Source organism: Emydura macquarii, unplaced genomic scaffold, assembly GCF_026122565.2.
Source record: "Emydura macquarii macquarii isolate MOO-44397 ecotype Brisbane River unplaced genomic scaffold, CSIRO-AGI_Emac_v2 contig_1253, whole genome shotgun sequence".
Classification (NCBI taxonomy): domain Eukaryota; kingdom Metazoa; phylum Chordata; order Testudines; family Chelidae; genus Emydura; species Emydura macquarii.
In genome coordinates, this window is record NW_027131390.1 from 76580479 (window position 1) to 76605034 (window position 24556).

A 24556-nucleotide genomic window follows, 5' to 3' on the forward strand; every position below is an offset into this window, starting at 1 on the left:
CCAGTACAGGGCTGGCAAAATGAGATTTTTACAGCAGCTAAGTGGATTAACTCTGAGTTTAAAAAAATACATTCATGAACTACAAGGGTGTGGGGATGGAGGTGGGGAATTAATGTTTAGCCTCCAGAAATGATGTGGAAAACCATTTTCCTCTTTCATTTAAGTCTCTATAACCCGAGTCCATGAAATGAAAATGGACAACTTTTGTCTTAATAGGCTTCCATACCTGGCAAATCTTTCCTTGGCTTTTTTTCTTTTATGCATTTGTTTGACTATTAAAGATTATGAAGGTGACTATCCAACAGACTAGACAGGAACAGCCTTCTATATTCAGAGTTATTACACTTGAATGTTGGGTCAGATGCTGCTCTCTCTTACATCAGGGAACTTTATTGAAGTTCAGTGGGCTTACATGGGTGTAACTGAATGTGGAATTTGACCCACTGCTTTATCTGAAAGAGTGTGTTTAAAATGATTTTTCTAAATGTGTCCCTGAACTGTCGATGGGAACTATCTCCAATGTCTGTTCTGATGTGACACTATAACCAAGCTTCCTGGCTTACTGTTTGATTACAGGGTGTGAGAGTGGGCAGTTCCGCTGTGGGAACGGCCGTTGTATTCCTGCAGACTGGAGGTGTGATGGAGCAAGGGACTGTTCAGATGATACAGATGAAGCTGGTTGTCGTAAGTGGAATTTCCTCAGAGTTTATTCAAAGCATTTCCACTTTTTTTTATAATATTCAGAATAATACTCCAATACCATGGCGCTCATGGTGCACCGTGCCACGATGAAGAGTCAGTTAATTCTTAGAGAGAGAGAGCGAGAACAAAGGTGGTGTAAAACTCCTAGGATGGTGGGCAATGGCTGTGGAGTCTGATTGAGACTCAAGTCTCTTGAGTTCTGTAGTGCTGATATTATGGAAATTAGAAAATTGCCAAATTTCCAAGTCACCCATAGAAAGAGACTCAGGTCACACGTGGCACTTCCCTCCAATATCCATGGCCATGTGTCTAATAAGGACATCTCTTCTGATAATTGTGGATTCTAAGCATGCTTAGAGGGGTAATTGATATTACTGTAATGAACCTGAATGGTACACACATACAGACACCACAGTCTTCACTGTGGATATAACCTTCGGTATTTATGACCTCTCAAGTTCAAGTAGAATCTCCATTAGCTGTTAAGAGTGGTGCTAGACTATGAGAAGGCAACATACACATTTAATTGGTACACTTTATCATGTAAGAAAAATGGTTCTCTGAGTCTTAACAAATTTCAGTTGAATCACTATAGAGATTTTTAAAACGTGTGCCTATTAAAAATGTTACCAAAAGGAAGAAACAATCCCCCATTTCCAGAAAACCATCTGCATTTTCTATCTAAGTGCTGGCACCCTTCTAGGTTTCAGAACCCTTTGTGGCAGTTAGCCCATGCTACAGTTAGGCCAGGTTTTGTCCTTTTTGAGTTGATTTGGAGCGAAAAGGCCAATTTACATTGTTTCCTCCCATATTGAATTGACTCTTCTCAGCTTGAGCCCTGCAGTAATTGGGTGTAGTTCCTGCAGCCAGACTGGCTGATTTTCTGATTAATAGGTTAGCCAAGTGAAAAGTCAAAAGTGTTTTGGATGAAGAATATCTTGCATTAGAAGTAACTGCCATTCTGCTACAACTGGCAATGTCACCTGATATATTTAAGTCTGAATGATTTCCTCTGAGAAAGGAGCCATGGTGCTATTGAACAAACTACTGTGCAAAACTTCCATTAACTTCAGTTGGACCAGAGTCTCACTCCTAGTGCATTTGCCTAAATCAGTGAAGTTATTTTTATCTGCTTAGATATGGGCATACAAATAAAATATGGGGTGTGAAAATGAATTTCAGTTTTGTTTAATTGGATTATCTTGTTTTTAATGATGCACACATTGTATAATGATGGAGCCACATAAGTACCTACTCAGATTTTAAATCAACAGAACACAAACATATTTTTAAAATATTCATTTTTGTTCCTGAAGCAGGAATCCAAAATAATATTTATGATGTGCAGCTAAACCCTTTCTTTGCCCATAATTTAATTATGCACTCTTCATCTATGAAGCTGTAATATACCATCACACCACTTCTTTAAATGGCTTCTTTACATAGTTATGTAACCCTTAAATCTCATCTCATGGGCTCAGGCTGTTCTCAGGGAGAAGGGTCATTAAACAGAGAAGCTCTGCACAAATCAAACTGGACCGTGTTGTGCTAGTGAATCACAACATGAGTATTAACCAGGGATCCGCAAACAGTTCCAGAGTTAGGTTCAAACATTTATTTTATCTCTCTCCGTACCCACTCTGTTTTCCTTTCTCTTTTTTTAATAGCCACCTGTAAAATACTCAAAAGAGCAGGGACAGTAGAACTTAAATTGTTCCAACCTCACCTCCTGCTAGAGTGACCAGATGTTCTGATTTTATAGGGACAGTTCTGATATTTGGGGCTTTTTCTTATATAGGCACCTATCACCCCCTCACTCCCATCCTGATTTTTCACACTTGCTATCTGGTCACCCTCCCCCTTGCATCATCAATCCACTAAGGAAAATCAAGTGCTTAATTTGGAAGAGGCCTCTCCCTTTAGCTCAAAAGTTGCGAGTCTTGTCCAAGAACTGTAATCCCAAGGGTAGAATGCCTCACTCCTATTCTTTTGATTTTAGGTGTCTCAAATGTTTAGTTCTTGCAGGTGAAGCACATTTATAGTCTATTCATACTATTTTAAATTAGGCCTTTCTTATTTTTTTGAAGACACTCTCCTGAACAAACATTGTGAAATAACAAATGATTTGCTTGTTTGTACTAGCACAACCTACCTGTGAGGGAAATCAGTTTCAGTGTCAGGCTGATGGAGAGTGTATTCCACAGTCATGGGTTTGTGATGATGAGGAAGACTGTGAAGATGGCTCAGATGAGCATCAGCAATGCCGTAAGTATTTCAGTCAGAATATTATATCAGCATCATGAAAGAGCAAACCATTTGTATATGAACATTTTGATAACATAAAGCGTGTGTGAACACACATGCAAATAAACAAGGCTAGTGCTGGCATAGCAGCTTTTGATCAGAGTGATCTCTCTAATAAACAGTTGTTGAAAATGGAACACACTACAATCATAATGAAATAAAACATAATCAAATACATCTGAATAGGCATTATTTAAGTTAATAAAACCTCTCAATCTTTCAGTGAAGTAGAAAAACCATTGGCTTTTGCAGTGTAAATAAAAAAGAAAAGAAAATGTAAGATGTATATCAGCCATGGAAGAAGTAATAGGGAACTTATTAGCAGATTCCAAAAAATGAATCATGAATTTACATCATTTTATGAACAGTTAAATGCTTCTTAATCAACCTCAGTTAGGAGCATCTTCATTCATTCTTTACCAAAACTTGTATTCATCAAGCTCAGACTCAAAAGAAGAAACTATACACTTCTCCCTGGAAAAGATTTGGAATCTATAAAAGAAAAATGAGTAAACCTCTAAGTAAAGAAAAGTAATGAAAGGAAGTTAAACAAACCTTTAAAGAGATTCTGATGTCATATCTGGTGAAGCTCTTCAATAAATTACTAGCCAGACATTGCAATCTTACATTCTATAATGAACAGAGCAGTTATCCCTTATATTCAGATCCCCAAAAATCCTGATTTCTGGTATTAGGCTTATGTTCCGTTATCACTTAGCTAGCTTAAAGCCAGTACATAAATCTTGTTAATATTTCAATATGAAAGGGAAATATATTGATGATACTCTAGGTATTATTCATGTATGGATTGGCGTTTATGAACAAAATATTTAATGTTCCCTTTCTTCTTTATGAAAACAAGTTATTTAAAGTATAACTGCTATAGACCAGTCTTTTTTCTCAATATTGGTGGTAAGGTATGAAATATTCTAACTAGCTGTTTGCATTCAGTGACCCGTGCTTAATTTGTAATGGAAGTGGTGCTGGGGCTCAAGCAATCAGACAGTGTAACTGATAGATATCAGTTGGGGTTTATGCCATAAAAAAAAAATGATAGTGATTTGGCTACTGTGCATCAGGCCAAATTTTGCCCTCAGATCTTTGATGGTACGTGGGATGGGGGTGGGGTCCAAAGAGTAAATAGAATCCATTGTTGGTATATCATTAGGAAACAAATGACTTCTGGGTGAGTAGGATGGGGCTTATTTATTTTTCTTCTGACACAGATTGGTTTTAGTTCTAAAATTTGACAATTTATTCAGACTATGTAAACATCCCTACAGTTAGTAAACCAAATTCTGTTCAGTTATACCTGTTAAACCCCACTGACTTCGGTGGATTTTCATGAGTGTAACTTAGATCAGAATTTGGCTCACAGACCAGGCATGTGATCTTAAATCTTCATTTCTGTCTGAACTACAGAGGGGAACAAAGCTGGGTTGTCTTTTGCCCCCATTCTCCTTTGCGTACGTGATTCGGCCACTAGTTAGTTACATATCTACTAAGGACAGGGTAGATAATAAGGTCAAAATCCAGTGATGGCTTTAGGTCAAGATTTGAACTGGGTCACTGTAACTTGCCTTCGTTCTATGTGTGCCCTTAATTGTGAGCAGTTTGGAAAGTGCCCCTCAGTGGTTGCACAGTAAAATCCTGCTTCTGCTTTGGAGCCATCTAGGGGAATGTGCACTGATGCTACTTAATTTAAGGCCACTTTTGTATTGCTCCCTCTTCGAATGTGTGTTGTATGCCCTGCAGTCTGATAGTAGCTTTCCCCTTATGAAACTTTTTTTCCATGAAAGCTATTTGGTGAACAGCCACCCAGTTGAATGAAGAAAAGTTTGTTTTACTCTGATTTTTACTTTCTCACTTTTCTAAGTGGGTTAGTGCCCTAACAGCAGAGCCCACAATATGAGCACTAGTGAGGGAAGAAAGCACAGACAGTCTCCGTACAGGAACAGACCAGGATCCCAAACAGCACTTTCCAGAGCATGAGGTGGGGGGAACAAGTTAGTGCATCAGCTAAGGGCATCACAGTATGCAATGGTAGGTCTGCTCCAGATTACATGCCACTTTGACCATCCTGAACTATCCTGCATTGGCTGGCGGAATGGTTTTGGGCCTGCTGTGGCTAGTTCCATGGTTTATTATTCGGGTAACAGTAGTGTCAGTAGAGGTCAGTAGTGTCCTAAGACCTCAGTCAGGGCTCGGAACCCTATTGTGGGCACAGTACACCCCAGCCCTCAGCATGGAGGAAAAATCTGGAGGTGGAGCCACAGGATCCATGACTATATAGATTCAGTGCTTCCAAACCCTGGTTTGGGATGGAGCAGTGGCTGTGCATTAGGAAATGCATTACGGCTGTGGGCCTGCCCACTAGTTGGCAGGTGACTTTTATTCCTGCTTGAGACACAGAGGTCAAGTAATAAAAGATTTGTATATTTCATCTGAGGGTTTCAGTAATAAAAAGAGGAAGAGGAGAAGTAGTTTGCTGAATGTAGGTCCCTCACTGGTGAAAATCTAAATTAACTGTTTCTTACAGCGGGGAGGACATGCTCAAGTCAGCAGTTCACATGTTCAAATGGACAATGTATCCCAAATGGTTACACGTGTGATCGAGTTAAAGACTGCACTGATGGAACAGATGAGAGAGGCTGCCGTAAGTCTTTTAAATCTTAGCACTAGATCTGGTTTCATCTCATCTCTCTTTGGCATTTTAATCAATTTGTAAGATTAAGGGGCTTGTTGATGGACAGAAATGACCACAATATGCTTCTTGTTATCAGAATTTCATTGCAGATTCTTTCATGGATTAGAGCTGATGTTCTGATACAGTTTCATTATTGTGGGACTTATTAAATCCCTACTGCTGCTTTACGGTCAGGGGCATTTTCATTTGCCTGTCTCAGCAATAATAAAGTTTTCATTTTAAAAACATCTTTAAAATGTTTTAAAACTTTGGAAAATGTAAAAGTTATTTTTATTTTGCATAGCGCTTTTATATTCAAACATTTGCATAGCTCTCACTGGGGATTGTGACCATGTATCTCAAGATAGAATTTGGCCCTGGTTTATTTCATGTGTCTTATTTTTAAGTCAAGTGCCTGAGAATAATGTAGGGAAAATTAAACTATTTCTTTATTTCTTTTCTCTTAAGAAGTTTTAATTAAATGTTACATATTAGGTTTAACTATAAAAGTGGTCAATAGAAAAATTATAGGTTTGACTTTATTTTTGCTTATTGTCTATGCTACTTCATGTGAAACTGTATCATGTGCTGGGGTTATATCAAATATTGTGGTAAGCTTTTTAACTATAAGTACAGAGTATGATCCTTCAGTGATTATTAGGATGCCAAACAAGGAAAATACAGCTCAAGGCCCTGATACCTCAAAGATTTAAACATGTATTTAATTTTATGCAATGTGAGTAGTCCTATTGACTTCAGGGCGACTGTGAAGGTGAGGACAATGGGATATTAGATAAGCAACGTGCACATGGGAGGAGGGAAAAAATGGGAAACAGCATAGAACAGGATGTGGGAGAAAGATATAGTGAATGGGAGAAGGGGACACTGTGGGAGGGCATGGGTCAGTATACACTGGGGCTGAAGGAAAAGATAGTTAGTTATACATGGGGAAGAAGAAAGTAAGCACGTATGCACCACTGGTTGTGTATTAGAAGGGTGATAGTGTGGAGGCAATGGGTACTCTGGATTTAAAAAAAAAAGAATTTACCTCCTCCTGCATGGGGAACTTTCTGTGGCTCATTGTGGCGGTGGAGCTCGGGCGGGGCAGCCTCACCCCTTGGGCTGGGGGGGGCAGCCCAGTGCTTTTCCGCAGGCTGGCACCCAGGGGCCTGGTTCCCCCCTTGGTATGCCACTGTTCTAACTCCCACATCCATTGAGTCAAGATAGCTGTATGCTGCCCAGTGACACCACACAGAGCCAAGTCTTGGCCTGGAGTTCCTGGTCATGGAAGGAATTACTGACTGAGCGACAGAATAGAGGCCTCATTTTTCAAAGTGATGTCATTTGTGCCTATCATCTACTTAACATAACATAGCTCAGCATGCCCGCTGATAGCATGAATAATAATTAAAAGCTACACCCATAGACCATGAAGTAGGTGCCTGTGTTTACAGCGTTGCTAGCAAGAAGATGGCAGTGAGCTACAAACTACACTCTAAACAGATTTAGAAAAAAAGTAGAGCATAGGATACTAGGTCATTAATAGAGGAACAAGAAATAAAAAGTCATTAAGGGCTTTATTAACAGAAATGTACATGTTATATAAAGGAAAACCAGCATATTACATGATCAGCCAACAGCCTGTACCTTTTATCCTTGACTTACAAGTGGCTAAAAATGAGTTCTGTCTGTAAAACGAAAAGTGATTTAGAAGCAAGTGGTACTCTGGAATAAAAGGCAGCCCAGACAGCCGGCTTGGAGCTATTCCACGTGATAGACCTCCAGCCAACTCTGAAGTCACCAGCACAAATGCCTGAAGAGTCTGCCAAGGATCAAGGAACAGATGCCACTGCTGGAAAAATATCTTGCACAGCTTGGCATTTGTGTCCTGTAAAAGCTTAGAAGGAGAAAAGAGACGGTGTTAGCCTTTGTTTAGCAAATGTACCGAGTACTTTTTGGGGAAAATAGTTTTCCTGAAAATGAAGCATTGTTAAAAATAAATATTTCCGTGAATTGAAAAACTTGATGGTGACCCTTTGTATTTACATGACGCCTTTCATTCAAGGATCTCAAAGCACTTTATAAACAATTATTAGCCTTCCTAACCCCTTGTAAAATAGGTTATGTTAAACCATTTTGTCAATGGGTAATGTGAGGAATAGAGAGAGTACATGGCTGGTCCCAAGTCACACAGAATGTCAGTGGCAGATCCAGCAGTAGAACTCAAAATCCTTTGCTCTGACCAGCAGACACAACCATGTTTGAAAATGAAATGATACATTTTAATATTCTGTGTTTCTCTTTTAAGTCTCCCAGATAAATAGAAAAATAAGATTTTGGTTTAAAGTTATTGGAATTGGGCCTGTTGTATGACTTAGCAGTGTTTCCCTTCACTACTGGTTGAGATACCCATTCTTGGGCCCAATCTATAGCTCCATGGGTCACTAGATCTTGCAATTTTTGTGGAGGCCGCATGCTGAGCCCTGAGGAGAGGAACTGCCTCATATCATTCAGCTGCGACCACTCCAGCTGATTAGGCACTGCTGTTGACAATCCTTCTTAATCAGAAAGGTGATGACTTTGACTTGACACCTTAGAGGTAGGGGTGTTGATGTAGTCAGGGGAAAAGTAGTGGTGGTTGGGAGTGGTGAGGATCAGAAAGACGTTAACAAGGGTCCAGAGGACCATCCCTGAAAAGCTGCTGAATTTTACACCTCTATCTTTGCAAGACTGGGGCTATAAACAGAGGCCCTGAGTTTTAATGAATCATCTGGTGATTTGATATACTATAAACTGAGGATTAGCTTAGATTTTATACTTCACTGCTAACAGTGGAGGCAGTGCGTTAATATTAGTAAACACTATTTGTTTCTATCCAGTCATTTTCCTCTCTAATCTATGTTGATGCAAAGAAATGATAAGAGAAAAATCATTAATTTGGCCGTTTCCTCTAGTACAAGTAATTTGTATTAAAGCATTTTTTTAAATGAAAATCTGTATAGAGTGGTCACCATTTATTGACGAGAAACCAAAGTTCATTTGAAATTGCTGCCATTTTTTCCTCAGAGCATAAAGAGTATGTAAACATTTAGTGGACAGGTCTCTTACTGCAGAACTTTGTGTAGTGTTATGACGGTTAATTATTTCTGGAGGGAGATTTAAATTGTAAAGAAGATAAAGGCTCAGTCTGTTTCTGAATGAGTTACAATATTTAAGAGACCAGTCAAATGCAAAATGCCACCAATATTAAGAAACTGAGCAATTAAACCTGTAGTAAAATGCAACATGGAGATTCAAAGCCACAGTCTATTTTACTGCTAATGGGATTAACAGCAAGAACAAACTGCCCATATAGAGGCAAAGACAAACAACAGAACAATGTTTCGGCACCGGGCCATTTAGTTAGTGTACTGAAGCTGTTTTTATTTCATACAAATAATATGATTTCCTATCTCATTAAATAAATGCATCACTTTGCTTTCCCTCTTGTCTGTTTTATAGAAAATTGTTAATTATTAGTTCATTTTTAAAATACGTGCGGTTAACATTTAGAAATGCAGAATGAAAATGTAAACCTGCCTGAATGATTTGATCACAAATAGTTTTTTAGGCATAAATAACTAAGGTCTGTGTGATAATGGAGCTGTCTTCCTATTCTGGTAAAGTGCAGTATTCCTCCTACTAACCCCCCCCCCCATGAACCACTCAATTTAAAAATGAAAAAAAAAAAAAAAAACCCAGTCCCTGGGGTGGGGGGAGGATGCACCTGGCATCTCTGCTTTGGAGGTGCCTGGACTGTGCCGCACCCACCCCAATGCTCTTGCTCTGCCTCTTCCCTCAGCCCTCCTGCCTGCCTGTCCGCTGCTGCTCGCTCCTCTCCACTGCGGAGAGGAGTGAATGGGCAGGCCTCGGGAGAAGAGGCAGAGAGGAGCCAACGGCAGGTGGAGGGGGGGCTCAAGGGAGAGGCGGAGCATTTGTGGGACCTGGGGGAAGAGGCAGAGTGCGGGCAGGGTCTTGGGAGTAGGGCCACGGTCCAAGCACCAGTGGCCCTCCCACTTCTAGGGAGCTTCTGGTGCTCACATGTAAGCCTCCCCAAATGGAAGACACACACACCACGTATAATCTCCTTCCTCAGAAACATCAGAGATGTCTATGGCTGGAGATGGGATGGTGGATGGGTTGAGCAGGTGCTGTGAGATGGCACTCAGTTTCCTTTCTCTCCGGTACTTTGCTGGTTGGTTCTTGCTTACGTGCTTGAGGTCTAACTAATCATCATATGTGGGACTGGGAAGGAATTTTTCCCCCAGGTCAGATTGTCAGTGACCGTGGGTGTTTTGCCTTCCCCTGCAGCATGGGGCGTGGGTTACTTGCCAGGATTGTCTGGGTATATTTCACTTAATTCCCTGTCTTTGCAGGGGTGTCAGGCACCAGTACACCTCACTACTCCCTCCTATTCTCTACCTATGGCACATAGTAGTCCAGTGTCCCGTGGACTGTAATACTGTGGTCTAATTTGGTAGTTGGTGTGTGGTTGTGGGGTGGTTTTGGGGGCCAGTGATAAACAGGTCAGACTAGATGATCTAGTGGTCACCTGTAGCTTTAAATGCTCAGAGGGAAGAGAAAAATCAATTAAATAATCTCCACAACAAATAAAATTGAGGGAAAAAATTACAGCATATTTATTCCCGTAGTAGAATTTATTATAAAAACTAATAAACTGCAAACTGGGCAAAATACATATTTTAAATGACTTCCAAACACCTCTGCTAATGGGTCCCAATGACATCTTTTTAACTATTTATATTGATGTTACCTGAGGAGAATGCACAAGACCCGAGTTCAGAGTATTTCCACTGCAGGATTGATACTTCCATATGTTCTCTCTTCTCCAGGGAGATTCCAGTCTGTAGTGTGGGAAATGGTGCAAACTAATGTTAACCGGTTGTTATTAATTTGTTAATTAATTAGTTTTGTCATGGGTTTGTGAGGGGACAATCCAGGGGAATGGGGGCAGCTTTCATTTACTTCCCTCTTAGGCTTGTGAAATAGCATAGAATATGATTGGAAAGGTTTCTGTGGAGGTGAGATAAGCATGGGTGCGTGTTACGAAGGCAACCATTCCTCCCTTAAAACATTTCCCCCACCTCAGATCTGTGGGTTTTGAGGGTCCCCTCCAGTTGTAGAAATGGAGCAGGTTGCGAAGTCCTCTGCTGGATGCAGTTTTTAATATGCGCTAAAATGTTGTTTTGTTGTATGAAGCCTTTAAAATAAAACACAGGTGATATTTTTACTCTTTCTTTATTGGTGATAAACGTGGTCCATTAGTGGTTCTCTAGCCTAAACTAACTAACTAACCTCTTTTTTCCAAACAGAGATACTGTCATGTTCCACCAGCTGGGTGATCTGATTGGTGGAATATTCTTATGTGCTTAGTAAGGCCCGATCAAGCCAGATTTAGCTTTTGAGGTTGCTGGTCCCCAGAAGAACTTTGGCTTCTTGAGCTCCTTAGCTGCAGAGGTACCAAGTGGGAAATGTCTTCTGTGGAATGCCTAGTTAGACATTCTCTGCCAGCACCTTTCCGCATCAGCCTGTACCCAGCTTGGTCAAAATACATATAATTCAGTTGCTTGAGACATCCGTCAGCTAGAGAGAGCAATACCATGGCTATGGCCTGAAATTAAAAGAAAACAAAATAAATGGCCTCCCACTATCTCTGGGGAGAGGTGTCAGAGTCCAGTGGGAAGTCTCCTGTTCTTTGTGACTCAGTCTATATAAAGATGCTTTAGTTAGTGGAGCTGTTCTAACAATATAGAATTTTATATGCCAGAACTGCAGCTGATTTTAGTGAACAGGAGGGCTGAACTTAACATTTAATGCAAAGTAGGGTTGGATCTGAACCGAAGCTCCAAATCAGACCAAACCCAGATTTTGGGGGTTGGTAGTATGGAAAAATATGTGCAGTTTGGGCCAATCTCTAATTAAAAATCCCCAAATTTTGCTAAATAATATCTTGTCTGAATATTTAACATCCTTATCTAGATCTAAATTTTCTCCCTATGTTAATTTCAGTTGAATTACTCCAATTTACATTGGTGTAAATGAGATCAGGATCTGGATAGGTTCAATATATTTTATACTTAGTTCATCTGTTAGAGCTAAAGTTTTCCAGGAGTTCTCTCTAAATCAGCAGCTGATTTTGAGATCTTGATAAAATTCTCGATCATGAGCAGTCCAGATAAATAAAGAGAAGTTAATTTCTAGGCTGGAAAAATCTGCTAAAAAAATTTAAAGATATAATTAATGGAAGGCACAGAAATAGATATGAGTGACTTGCTAGGCTTATGAATTGCAAGACAATAGAAGACTTATTCCTCTCCACTATATCTGTAAAAGACAGTGTTAAAATAAATGGCAAAGTTGCAGTGATACCAGGTATACATGTATACCCCATCTTAGAGTTAATCTTAAAGACCTGATATTTATTTTTTATCATAATCATATTGATTATGAATGATAAATGCACTAGTGAAAACAGTCTTTTGGGGGCAAGATCATCATGTTTTGTCTGTATAGTAGGTCTTGGCGCTGGACAGATAACAGGGTACCAGGACTGTGAGAATGTTTCCTCTGTGATGTGGTGCTAGTCTGTATCAGAGGTTACCATACATGCCCCCACCACAGGGGACAGGGCTGGTGGACTCTCACACTGGCTAATGTCTGGCACACTCCTTAGGGGGTTCTGCCCATTGTGTATTGCCGTACATGGAGTCCATATGGAGTGGAAGTTTGCACTGTACTCTGATGTGTGACCCACACATTGCTGTTTCCTCCACTGTAGAACAGAACTGTAGGTTTCACTGCAGTGGTGTCCTCCATGTTTCCAGAGACAGAGGGAGCTTTTGACTCTCAGTGAATAGCATAGTTTGGCTCAAAGTCAGGCTCTGCCTAATACAGAGAAGCAACCTGAATTTGACCTAGTATGTTTGACATTTGATACACCTATTTATATAAAATTAAGAACTTTTATAAACAGAGGCTGTTAAAAACCACATCCAGATGAGTCCATAGATGACTATTTCAAGTTTAGTGAGAAAAGTGATAATATACAGTATTGGAAAAGATAATTTTGTCACTGTATTTAGGCACAAATATTTTGTCTGTGGAGTTTATGGTGGCTTTTGTGAGTTGTTTGGGAGAGTTAATCATCCCTATTTTAAATTCCAGCTGGTGTGTATGAAAACATGCATGAGAGAGAGTGAGAATGAGAGCTTTGTCTTGTTGATTAATAATATAAGGAAGTAAAATGGGAAGAGAAATATAGAGTGAAAATTTAGGGCCAAAAATGAATGAAGTTTGATTATTCTTGAGGTCATTTGACTGACTAAATATTCCTTCCAGATAAAAGTCCTGAGGATCTGAATTTGAGAACTCATGAAGTTCTAAGAGGTACTAAACATGAGTGCCAGCCTCTCCATTTATAGTTAAAAACGTTTGCTAAGATCAATAAAATCTAAAACTAAGATAAGAATAAAAAAATACTTACTTTCTCTGGTGTTATGTCATTTTCCACATTACCATGGATTATTTGAATTGTAAACTCCTTGAGCAAGAATCTGGCCCTGGGGGGCAGGTTGTCTCATAATTGCCTAGTTTCTTGCAAAGATTTTTGTATCTTCATGTGAAGCATCTTGTAATGATCACTGCTGGAGAGAGAATATGGAACTAGATAGATCATTGGTCTGTTCGTGTATGGCAATCCTGAGTTTCTTTTTATATTTGTCTATAAAGCACCAGGCATACTGCTGGCACTGCATGCATAATAATATAATCGTAAAGAGATATGATACTGTATATTCTAATACTTATGGCCAATGCATTTCTTTTCTTGTAGGCTACCCAACATGTGAACAGTTATCTTGTGCAAATGGAGCATGTTTTAATGCAAGCCAGCGTTGTGATGGTAAAGTAGATTGCAGGGATGTCTCTGATGAAGCTAACTGCAGTAAGTACCACATTCAACATAACTCCAAACAACTGTAGTTCTCCTCTTTGTAGGAGAAATACTGGAGTTTATTTACTAGATTTGAATATGTTTTTTTTTCTTTTCTCCATTCACATGATATTGTTCAGCTCATGGATGTGCCAGTACCCAATTTCAATGTGCTAATGGAGAATGTATCCCTCGCGCCTTTATCTGTGACCACGATGATGACTGTGGAGACAGGAGCGATGAAAACTCTTGCAGTACGGTGGTTTTATTTTGCTTGTTTGCCTGTTTTATTAAGAGTTGGTTTTCTTTGAAAGTGCAGCAGTTAGCACAAAGCAGGAGCAATGTTCTGTTACGTAGCAGGCAGAATCCAAAAGTTCTTCTAATTTTTTTTTGCTGAAATGCTGGAAGTTATCAATGCTGCTTTGAATGCAAAGCCTTCTTCAAGAAGAATTTGCCATGAAATAGGTGTACTGCATGTACTGGAGTTAGTGAGAATTTGCTTCCTGATAAATGATTTTCTGTATTGGAGTATGAACCAAAGGTAACTCTTTCTGTTTCTTCTGTCCCAGTTATCCACTATGCACTGATGTATATTTTAAAATCCATTTGAACCTTTATTATCACATACTGGCTGGACTTTTTAGAATTATTCCCAGTGACCATTAGGGGTGAACTTCATGGAGCAGACTTATCTCCATTACATATTTAGGTTAGCATTTTGATCGAAGGTTCTGTTGTAGGATGTCTCTTGCTTATTCTTTTCTTTCGTGGGCTGGGTCGTATGTCTCCTTCTCAGCACCAAACCCACAAAACTGCCATCTGTCTTCCTTGTGGGCCCTTTAAATGACTCCATGGATTCTGAGGTCTAGGTTGTAGGAGAGCAACAAAGACTTCATCTTCAGGTTCATGAAAGGCCACATTTTCTTATTCACAACACTAAGGGCCATTTATTCCCAACATGACTCCCCTTCAAGAGCATTCCTCAGCTGTCTCTATGATGCCAACATTTTTATGCTTTTATGTAATGGAAAGGAATGATGTTCTCTACTGTGCGCTGTCTACTCTCACTCTGAGTACCCTGGACACAATTCTTTTTATTTTGCGAGTTTGTGACTGTCACTTCTGCACTGTGCCTAACAGCCAAGAACTTTGGGGATGAGGTGCAATTCATCCCAGTCGAGCAAATCGTTGGGGCAGCTCTAGCGCTTTATTGTTGCTTTTCAATTTCTTCAAGAAGCAAATTACCCTAAAAATAATCATTCAGAAATCAGGGGCAAAAGTTCTAAGGTTACCAGCTATGCAAAAATTTGAGCTGGGTTTACTGTTCAGGAATAGTTCTAAATGACTGGTCTACCATTTATCTGCTGCGCTACTGTTAACGCTTGTAATTGACAACTGTACATTTTTGTCACTTAGAGACGTTCGGTTTTTTCTTATTCCTTCCCTCAGCTTATGCAACTTGCAGAGGAAATTTCTTCACTTGTCCAAGCGGCCGCTGTATTCATCAGAGCTGGATTTGTGATGGAGATGATGACTGTGAAGATAATGAAGATGAAAGAGGATGTGGTAAAGATTGAAGCAAACTTATTTTAATGGTGCAGTTTACAAAGAAAAACTTTGCTAACCTCGCTGCTAAAACGTCTTACCATAAGAATGAATGTTTTATATCAGAATTTGTAAAGATCCACGGACATCCATAACAATTTTCTACTAATATAGTATATATTTTTTAATACTTTGGGGTTTCTTATTTTGTATTGCTAAGGTGGTGAGTATAAAGCAGGGTTTGTTAAGAGTTCATCTGCGTATTCCCTGTAATCCTGCTCTTGCACCATTGAAATCAATGGAAGCTTTGACATTGATTTCTATGGGAGCATAGTAAGTCCTCATGTGAATTCGTAATTCTCAATTTGTAACAGAATGTCCATTTTCACAGTAACTAACTGTGATGTTACAAACACAGGATTATGATTTTTTTGGTGGGTTGAGTACAGGAACAGATGAATTGCTGGAAAGATAACCCTATATCTATGTAAATATTCTGAGTAACAGTTTTTGTTATTAATGTGATACTCAAAATAACCATCTGTGTCTTTAACAGAGATCTTCCATACATCAAATCACCCTTTTCAGAGGAATCTGTAGTAAACTTGAGTATATCAGTTAATGAGAAATGAGTGTGTAGGCATTAGGATTGGTGAAAAGTTTTCTGCTGAAACTGTTTTTCTATGGAAAACTGGGTTTTTGGCTAAATAATTTGCTATGTGGAAAGTGCCTTCTTTCCCTCTAAATTTTTTATTTTTCATTTAAGAACTGATGTTTGAAAACCAAAATATATTGGCTGAAAACAGAATTATTTGTTTTCTGACCAAAAAAAAAAAAAATCAGTTTTACAGTTTTTCACAAGCAATTTGAATTTTCTGTGGGAAAATTTAAACAAAATTTATTTTTTGTAGTTTTTTGCTGAAATTTTCTGTGATTTTCCTCTCCCCCTCCATTTTTAGACCAGCTGTAACAGGCATATTTCAAAAGTACATAACTATTGTTCCATTTCTAGTACACCTGGTGAGCCAAAACTAAATAGTACTGCTGTTATCTGAACAATGGGGGAAAATGGAAAGGGTTCACCTGACTGCATGAGTATTTTTCAAAGTATAATTTGAAGACAAAAGAAAGAGCGTGATGACTAGGATGGATACTATTTCTTTCATGGGCTATCGCAGCTTCAAGCAACAACTAGAAGCTGAATGATAAATACCTGCAGATGCTTATTCTCTAGGAGGTTTTCAGGAAAGCAGCTCCAAGTACTACTTGACTCATGCTGCTCAATTATTCTGTGTTTCTTCTCTTTTCCTTAGAAAGTGATCACGATGAGTGTTACCCAGGAGAATGGCCCTGTCCTGTGTCAGGACGCTGCATTCCAATTGGTAAAGTGTGTGATGGGACTGCAGACTGCCCTGCTGGAGAAGATGAAACTAATATAACTGCAGGCAGACACTGTAGTGAGTATTAGAACTAGCAGGATGCATGGAATAGCAGAAAGGCCACAATTATATCTCTTTTGGGTCTCTCTGGTTTTCTAAACAGCACTGAGAATTTGGAAGCATGTTCTTTTTATTAGTGCTGTTCTGAATGGACATACTGAAAAGTAATTTCTGCCATGCATGTACCGTTCTGTTGACCTCATATGGAAGGTTTGACATAAAAACATTTCTGATTGTTTTTTTCAATATTTATTTAAAGAGTCAGGGGCTGAGCTCTTGTGGGCAATGGTTTCTCTTCATCCAAAAGCTTTTTGTTTTATCCTTTCACATTAAGCAAGAAGACGTGAAGCCTAGTGGTTAGAGCGCAGGACTGAATGGCTGTGTAACCTTGACCTGGGCAAGTCACTTAGGTCAGAATTTTCAAAACTGTCCATTGATCTTGAGTCACCTGCATTTTGGTGCTCAGCCTGAGAAACTCGGTCTGGTTTTCAGAAGTGCAGAATACACAGAGGCCCCATCAACTTCACATGGACTTGTGGGTGTGCCGTGCCTCTGGAAATCAAGCTGTGGTGTTTTAAATTGGGCATTCATAATTATGGGACAGGTAAAGAAAGTACACTTCTCCCATTTAAACCACACTTTTTGGATTAAGGGTGCAGCAAAACTGACAGGAGTTTAAATCTTGTCATGGACAAGTGTCTCTTACCTCTGCTGAATAATGTGATTGTAACATCAGAGAGCTGAGCTGCTCAGAGAGTAGCTTCGGAGGGAAAAGGGGAGAAAGGAGAAAGGCCAGGGAACTGAAGAAGGAGGAAAGGAGTGACCTCTCTGATATGACAATATCACCACTCAGCAATGAGCTGCTTGCAGGACAGAGCAAAAGGGAGGAGAAGTGAAGAATTGTGGAGGCAGAGGAAAGAGAAGCCCACACGTTTTTTCATGAGTGCAGCCTAACTCACACACTCTCACATCTCACTGGTTCATAAATTGAATACAAGAAGAAATGCTTTCCTGACCACCCCGTTATTAATAAAATTAGTGGTTGTGGCAGAAGTGCTCTATGAAAGAGAGATGTCTTTCTATATGCAAATAGTGATGCCTGGTGGTGTGCCAGCATATGGCGCTCAAGGATATGCAGCAAGCTGCTGAATTTTGTAGGACCAGTAAAGCTTGCAGTTGTGCACTGCAAATGGCTGCCTCAGTGCAGTGATTTACATGGAACTCTTCCTAGTGGTATATTTGATTCTTTTCATGTAAGACTGAATTTCGTCCTTTAACTGCTTCCTTAAAACTCATATCCTCAAAGAGTTCTCTAAACCCTAGCCTCCAGCCTCCCTATACTGATAAATTAGATGTGTACACCTGCATGCCCACAAACACACATGGTATTGTGGAACAAACAAGATGTGTGTTTAGCATCACCACTGGATTTTTCATCATTCCCTTTCCCCTTCCTTTTTTATACTGTCTAGTTAGAGCCTGATCTTGCAGCCAGAACTCCATATGTTGACTTTGGAGGGAAGTGTGGTTCTTTGCTTATGGACCGAGTTCGGGATGTGTTCTGTAAATTGTAAGCTGTTCATGAGAGGCCTCCTGGCTTCGTAAGTGTAAAGCACCATGATGATAGTACTACTGGTGTTCCTGAAATGACGTCATTTTATTTTTAGACATATCCCGCTGTGCTGCCTTGAGCTGCCAGTATCGCTGCCACTCCTCACCATCTGGAGGGACTTGCTATTGCCCTGCGGGGTATGTAATCAGCAGCAATGACAGTCGCACCTGCATTGGTAAGTGATCAGTGGAGATGCAGATAGATACGTCTGCACTTTTCTCAGAGCTGTCCTGGGTATTATGGATTCCACAAATTTTGAAAAAAAAAATCCATGATTTTTGAATACGTTCATATGGGTGGATGTATTGGCAAGTGGGTAAATCTGGAGAGTCCTAAAGTTAGACCTTAAGCTGAATGGAAAAATAGTAGGAGAGTAAAAGCTCAACAACAGCACAACACCATTGTGGGGACAGAGTAACAGGACAGTGAACAGTCATTAAGACTTCATTTACTGGCTAAGGAAAGACCAGTTTTTTAATACTTGGAGAGGTTGATTATATTTAGAAAGGCTGACTCTGGTATGGCAACTTTAAGTTCAAATCTGATGTAACAGCCCTTTTACTGTTCTTGAGAGTTTGATCCTGCACTCTGGGGCATATGGCTATACATCTGGGAAATCAGCTAACTAGGAGTTACTCAGTATTGGATCTATAATTCAAAACTGAGCTGATGTGAAAAAGCAGATTGTCTTGGGTAAAATGAGTCTGATACATTATTTTGCCACTCTGGAGGGCTGAATCTCCTGTTATGTACACTTCGTATATCCTTGCATATAAACCAAAAAAAGTTTGTTATAATTTCACAGCGTTGTTTGGTTTATATGCAAGTCATTGGAAAGAAGGGAATCACTGAAACAGGTATCCAAGGAAGTAGATCCCCATGTAGCTGTTTGACTCTGGATTAAAGCAAATGCATGTGCAGGGAGACCTCTTTAACTCTGATTCAGGAGCAAGTTGGGAAACCTACTCTCTGACCTACTGTAATGCTAATTGATCTTCTCTTAATCCCATTGATTGGCCTATAAACCAAACTCTCCGCCTTTGCTAGGAGATTTTGACAAACATTTTTGGTTTCCATACAAGGATCTCAGGTAATTGTTATCATGTGAGATACAGCTTTCCACAAAAGAGAAGGGCTATAGCCATTTTACTCAAAATCTAGGAAAGGTGACTCATACATAAAGGGAAGTTCCTTTCTTTATCCTGATTAAATAAGTAGAAGGTTGGGGCCAACTGACATGGGAATCATTTCCTCTCGTTAGTATTTAGATAAGGAAGGAAGGGGTTGGTTTATATCTGGGTTGGCTTATTAGCTGTAATGTTCAGTAGGTTATTCATTCAGTTTTTAGTTTAAATTTAATTTTACTGGTTGAATGCCTGAGGAATTAAGTGGAAAGTGTTTTTTGTGGAAAGTATGACTTTCCAAATCCCATAATCTATTCAATTTTCCCTCTTCTCTGCACCTGGCTGTTTCTTCCTCAGTGTGCTGTGGGGATTTATAGCACATGCTGAAGCCCTGGTACACCACAACTGAGAGCAACATCTATTAACTACCAGAAATGCCACCTAAAAATATTTCATTCCCATTTTGTGTCAACAAATGCTTAAAACTGGAAACTCTAATAACAAGGCTGTTATCTCACTTTTCTCTCTGGGTTCACTTACCTTTCTGCCTTACCCAGCTAGAGACAGAAAAGCTGGTTTCCAGAAAAGTAGCCTGATTTCAATTATTCTTGTGGCTTTTGAAGTGGAGAAGTGTAAGATTTTAATGCCAAAGCCATATTCAGATTAGTGCCAATAATCTGCTAGTTGCTCTTGTTGTAAATGACAGCATAAATGTATGGGGCCAAGTTGTTTATTCCGGGGTCAGAGACTGGGAGAGCCGTAAACTGAAACATCCAGAGAAGTGTGAACTTAAATTGATTTTAATGGGTTAACACTGGGGCTTGGTATTCCTGGGCAATGATTCTTTCTAGTTACAGAGACAGAATTCAGTTAGCTGAGCAAATCTGAATTCCATGTTAGCACAAATACGGAGTTCTGTGTGCAAGAGAGATCAATCTTAAAGCTTTTTGTGCTGCTTCCCAGAGTCCCTGTTCCTATCCCCAGCTCTTCCTGTTCTCTCTGCTTTGCTCTCATAGGCTCCCAAATCTGCTCCAGTCTGTAAACAAACCCATGCTCTGTTGGCTCCCTCCTGAGTCCTAATGAATCTCATTTCCTCAGCTGTGGCGTCTTGACAGGAAAAGCATCATAGTGGTCAGGCACTGGACATTACTTTAACAAGTAAATTCCTTTTTCCCAGTTCACAGCTAAGTGGTAGATGGCAGGAAAAGGCAGTGGAATGGAGGAAGCAGGAGCAATAGAGTGGGTATAGAAAGGAGTAGGCTGCTTTGGGTGGGGAACAACTGTCCCCATATGGTTGTGCTATACTTCTTTTTATAATGACTAGAAATTCAGTTGTAATAATAATCATCTTTAATGATAACGTAGCCTCTCTTCATATGAGTATCCCCCCATTCAGACACATGGCTATTGTATGTAAAACAAATACAATATAGAACCATCTAGCAATGATTAAATTCTGGAAGATGGCTTATTAGATAAGACTTAATTCATCATGGAAGATAGGTCCATCAATGGCTATTAGCCAGGATGGGCAGGGATTTCTGTTTGCCAGAAGCTGGGAATGGGCAACTGGATGGATCACTTGGTTATTGCCTGTTCTGTTCATTCGCTCTGAAGCAACTGGCATTGGCAACTGTCGGAAGACAGGACACTGGGCTAGATGGACCATTGGTCTGAGCAGTATAGCCATTCTTATGTTCTTATTTATGTTCTTATCAACACTGAAGAACACTGAGATCCTCTGATGGAAAGTCCTATAGACATGCCAAGTATTATCATTAAATATGTTGAAAATGGATTTTAGCTGTTCATTTCCTATAACTCATTGTATCGATAGGCTTGTAGATTTCCACTTCTATGTGTTTATTACTCAGTTTCTCTCTTGCTCTCTCTTCATACATGGTAATATGAATAAATATATTCCTCTTAGAATTCTTATAAATAAATATTCATATTTCAACACATATATCCACATTCATATCTCCACCCACTCGTGAACTGCTAATGCTGTTCAGTTTTTTTCTCATTCATCTTCATACCAATCTAAACAATTAAAACATTTCTGATAATTAAAAGTACTTACGAGGGTGCATTTTATTTCTGCACAAGTCACCAAAAGCAGTTTTGTCTAGATTATATTAGATTTGTTTGCTTCCAAAATTTCTGCAGTGTATGGTGTATCCTGTACTTATTTCTCCCATCTTATTTGGATGGTGTATCTCCTTGATTGGTATCAGACACTGAGAAAATCTCATAGGGCTTGAGCCTGCAAGATAATGGACAACTGAAAGGTGCTGAAAACCTTTAACTTCCTTGGATGTCAGCTCCTTGCAAAATTGGGCCAGTAGAATTTTTCAGAATGAGACGTATGTGACATGAGTTAGGGAACTCATAATTAAAGTTTTGTGCTTTCATTTCAGTGTAATGAAGTAATTTCTAGCGATCCCATTGCTGACCTCATGGGGTGTTGGACTGTGAGGTGCAGCAAGTATAATAAAGATGACTAGACAAGGTGTATTGATTTCATGAAATGGTTTCATCCAGTATAATATTATTCAATTGCACATTGAAAAGAATTACTCACACTTTAGCTTATATTGCTTTTTACAGTCTAGTGCTAACAGTGAAGTTAATATATAGAGAGCAATTCTAGGCTTTTGTGGGGCCAGCTCTTCAGCTAACATAAGGTGATATAACTCCACTGGAGTCAGTGAACTACAGTGATTTACACTGGTTGAAGAGCTGGCCATGGGTTTTGCCTGGAATTATAGAGTGGATCTATCCTGTTAACTAGTTCTGAGTACCTGAAAATACAGGGAAGTGTAGGCATTCACATGTAATTTGGGTTTCGAACTACTCATCTCAGCTGAACAGCAGTTTAGTTCTGTTGTCTCTGCCAAGTCTATTGGAATTACTGTATTAGATAGCAGCATTTCTAAGAGGGTGCCTGCTGATAGGTTACAAATGCTAAATGGCTGACATGATGGTATTGTTTGTTATTGTACTGGTACTAGGGGCTGTACTTCTGGAAGCATTGCAGCCGGGGGTACCCCATGTATTGCCTCAAATATGAGAGATATTTGTGAGCCCAGGAGGCAGGGTATCTACTAAAAATAACTCACATTCATTCCATCATTTCCTTTCCATTGTTCTTGATCACCCTTGGAAGGCAGATACTGAAATCCCTTTCCTACCAATTATTTTTTCCTCCATTGCTTGCACAAACAGGTTTGTTATTATCAGGCAGCCATGAAGCTTAGGCAGCAGCACTGATTGTTTTTTAATTTTGAGGATAAGAAAAGAGAAGCATTTGTTGTCCAAAGGGAAACCTACCTGCCAAAAGCAACAGGGACTTTGCAAACAAATATAAGGAAAAAAGGAAAGACAATCTTCCCAGGCCTGCCAAGTATGACAGTGTCCCCTTTGCTCGAAACTTTGTTTATGTACATGCTTTGTCCATCTAACAGATTTTGATGATTGTAAGATGTGGGGTGTGTGTGACCAGTTGTGTGAAGACCGTGTTGGCCATCACCAGTGTCGCTGTGTAGAAGGTTATTTCTTGGAGCACCACCACCACTGTAGAGCCAACACTTCATGTAAGTAAATGGCACTAGCTATAATTTTACTTGTAAAGCAGATATTATCTTGTCATTTTCTGTGTATTGAATAAAAAGTGGTGAAATATGCCTGAGTGCATCAGACGTACATAAGATGTTCCAGTGGCCTGACAGATTCTGCTGCTCCCAGAGATATTCCCTATTGTTCAAAAGCAATATTTCATTAGAAACAAGATTTTCAGACTGGTGGATCATTTGTAGGATGCTCACTTCATTTACTTTAATGTCACCTTTGTCTGAGTGAAGTGAGCAGGATTTGGGTCTTAAATATCTTCCACTGAAATAGATACACTAACCCTCTCCATGGATATATATTTTCAAGGCAAACTTTCCTTCTAATCCTTCTTATTAGAGAGTCTCTGCTGCTGTGAAATGCTCTAATGGGACGCGACAGTGAAGAATATATATGGGAAAGGTTATATATAAAAATTCTCAGAAGATAGGCTGCCTGACAGACTCAAGGAATATCCACATCTCATGGGGGGAAAAGGTCTTTTGAGAGAAGGATGAGGGTAGCAACAGAGAGAGAGAACTTTCTTCAGGATGTGGATATACAATTCTGGTAAAATTTTCACACAGAAATGATTTTATTGTGAAGGTGACAGATAGCAAGTGTGAAAAATCAGGACGGGGTGAGGGACAAGAAAAAGCTGGGATATTGGGACTGTCCCTATAAAATTGGGACATCTGATCACCCTATTTATTGCACATTCCTTAGTTGCTTCCTCCAACACTTCAAACCAGGCTGTAGACCAGTTTGCCATGCAGTGCTTCAAGGGCCAGATTTTCAAAGATGGATGCAATGCATGCAATCTACAAAAACAAAATCCCATTTGCACCCTCAAGCAGGCATATGTACACTCAGTATTGATAAGTGTCAGTTTATACCTCTGTATTTTATTTACAATTTGCAAACGCATTAATTCCTGTTTGCAAAATAACTGATCTGTATGTTGAGCTGGTAGTTACACCTTACCCTCACTTTCAGCTGGTGTTGCGTCAATTATTTTCTCCAATGGCCGTGATTTGCTGATTGGAGATGTCCATGGAAGGAGTTTTCGTACTTTGGTGCAATCCCAGAATCGTGGAGTTGCGGTTGGAGTGGACTTTCATTTTTACCTACATAGAATCTTTTGGACAGACACAGTGCAAGATAAGGTAGGTAGAAATTTCAAGAAAAATATGATTTTTTGGAAGTAAAGAGACCCAGGAACAGAATGTGTTGATAGCTTTTCATTTTTGTGAGCAGATGCAGGCTGTATCTTTGTTTTCTAACAAAAAAGGCCCTTGAGAAATTTTACATTAATCACCACATTTTTCAAGCTATACTGTTACATGTGACGTATTAAACAAAGCATGCTATTATATGGTGCTATCTTGAGCAACTTTTAATTTTATTAGAAATGTAGTCCAAAAGCCTAATTAAGAGAAATAGTAGACTTTCTTTCAAAACTGGACAAATTTTTCTTAGTAATTTTTTGAAACCTGATCATTTAAAATGTAAAACTGCTGTGCTTTTCAAGATGATAAAAATCAG

General features: G+C 39.4%; 1 protein-coding gene across 5 annotated transcripts in view; it reads left to right on the forward strand.

Annotated features, from left to right (window-relative positions):
• LRP2 (LDL receptor related protein 2) overlaps window positions 1-24556 on the forward strand; it is a 163331-nt gene that overhangs the window by 23314 nt on the left and 115461 nt on the right. For all 5 annotated transcript variants that reach the window (XM_067549286.1, XM_067549290.1, XM_067549288.1 and 2 more), the window contains exons 2-11: window positions 577-684; window positions 2845-2967; window positions 5546-5662; window positions 13584-13694; window positions 13823-13936; window positions 15132-15248; window positions 16541-16684; window positions 18334-18453; window positions 22870-22998; window positions 24008-24177. In XM_067549286.1, the coding sequence (XP_067405387.1) occupies window positions 577-684; window positions 2845-2967; window positions 5546-5662; window positions 13584-13694; window positions 13823-13936; window positions 15132-15248; window positions 16541-16684; window positions 18334-18453; window positions 22870-22998; window positions 24008-24177 (1253 nt within the window). The remainder of the gene's footprint in view (window positions 1-576; window positions 685-2844; window positions 2968-5545; window positions 5663-13583; window positions 13695-13822; window positions 13937-15131; window positions 15249-16540; window positions 16685-18333; window positions 18454-22869; window positions 22999-24007; window positions 24178-24556) is intronic.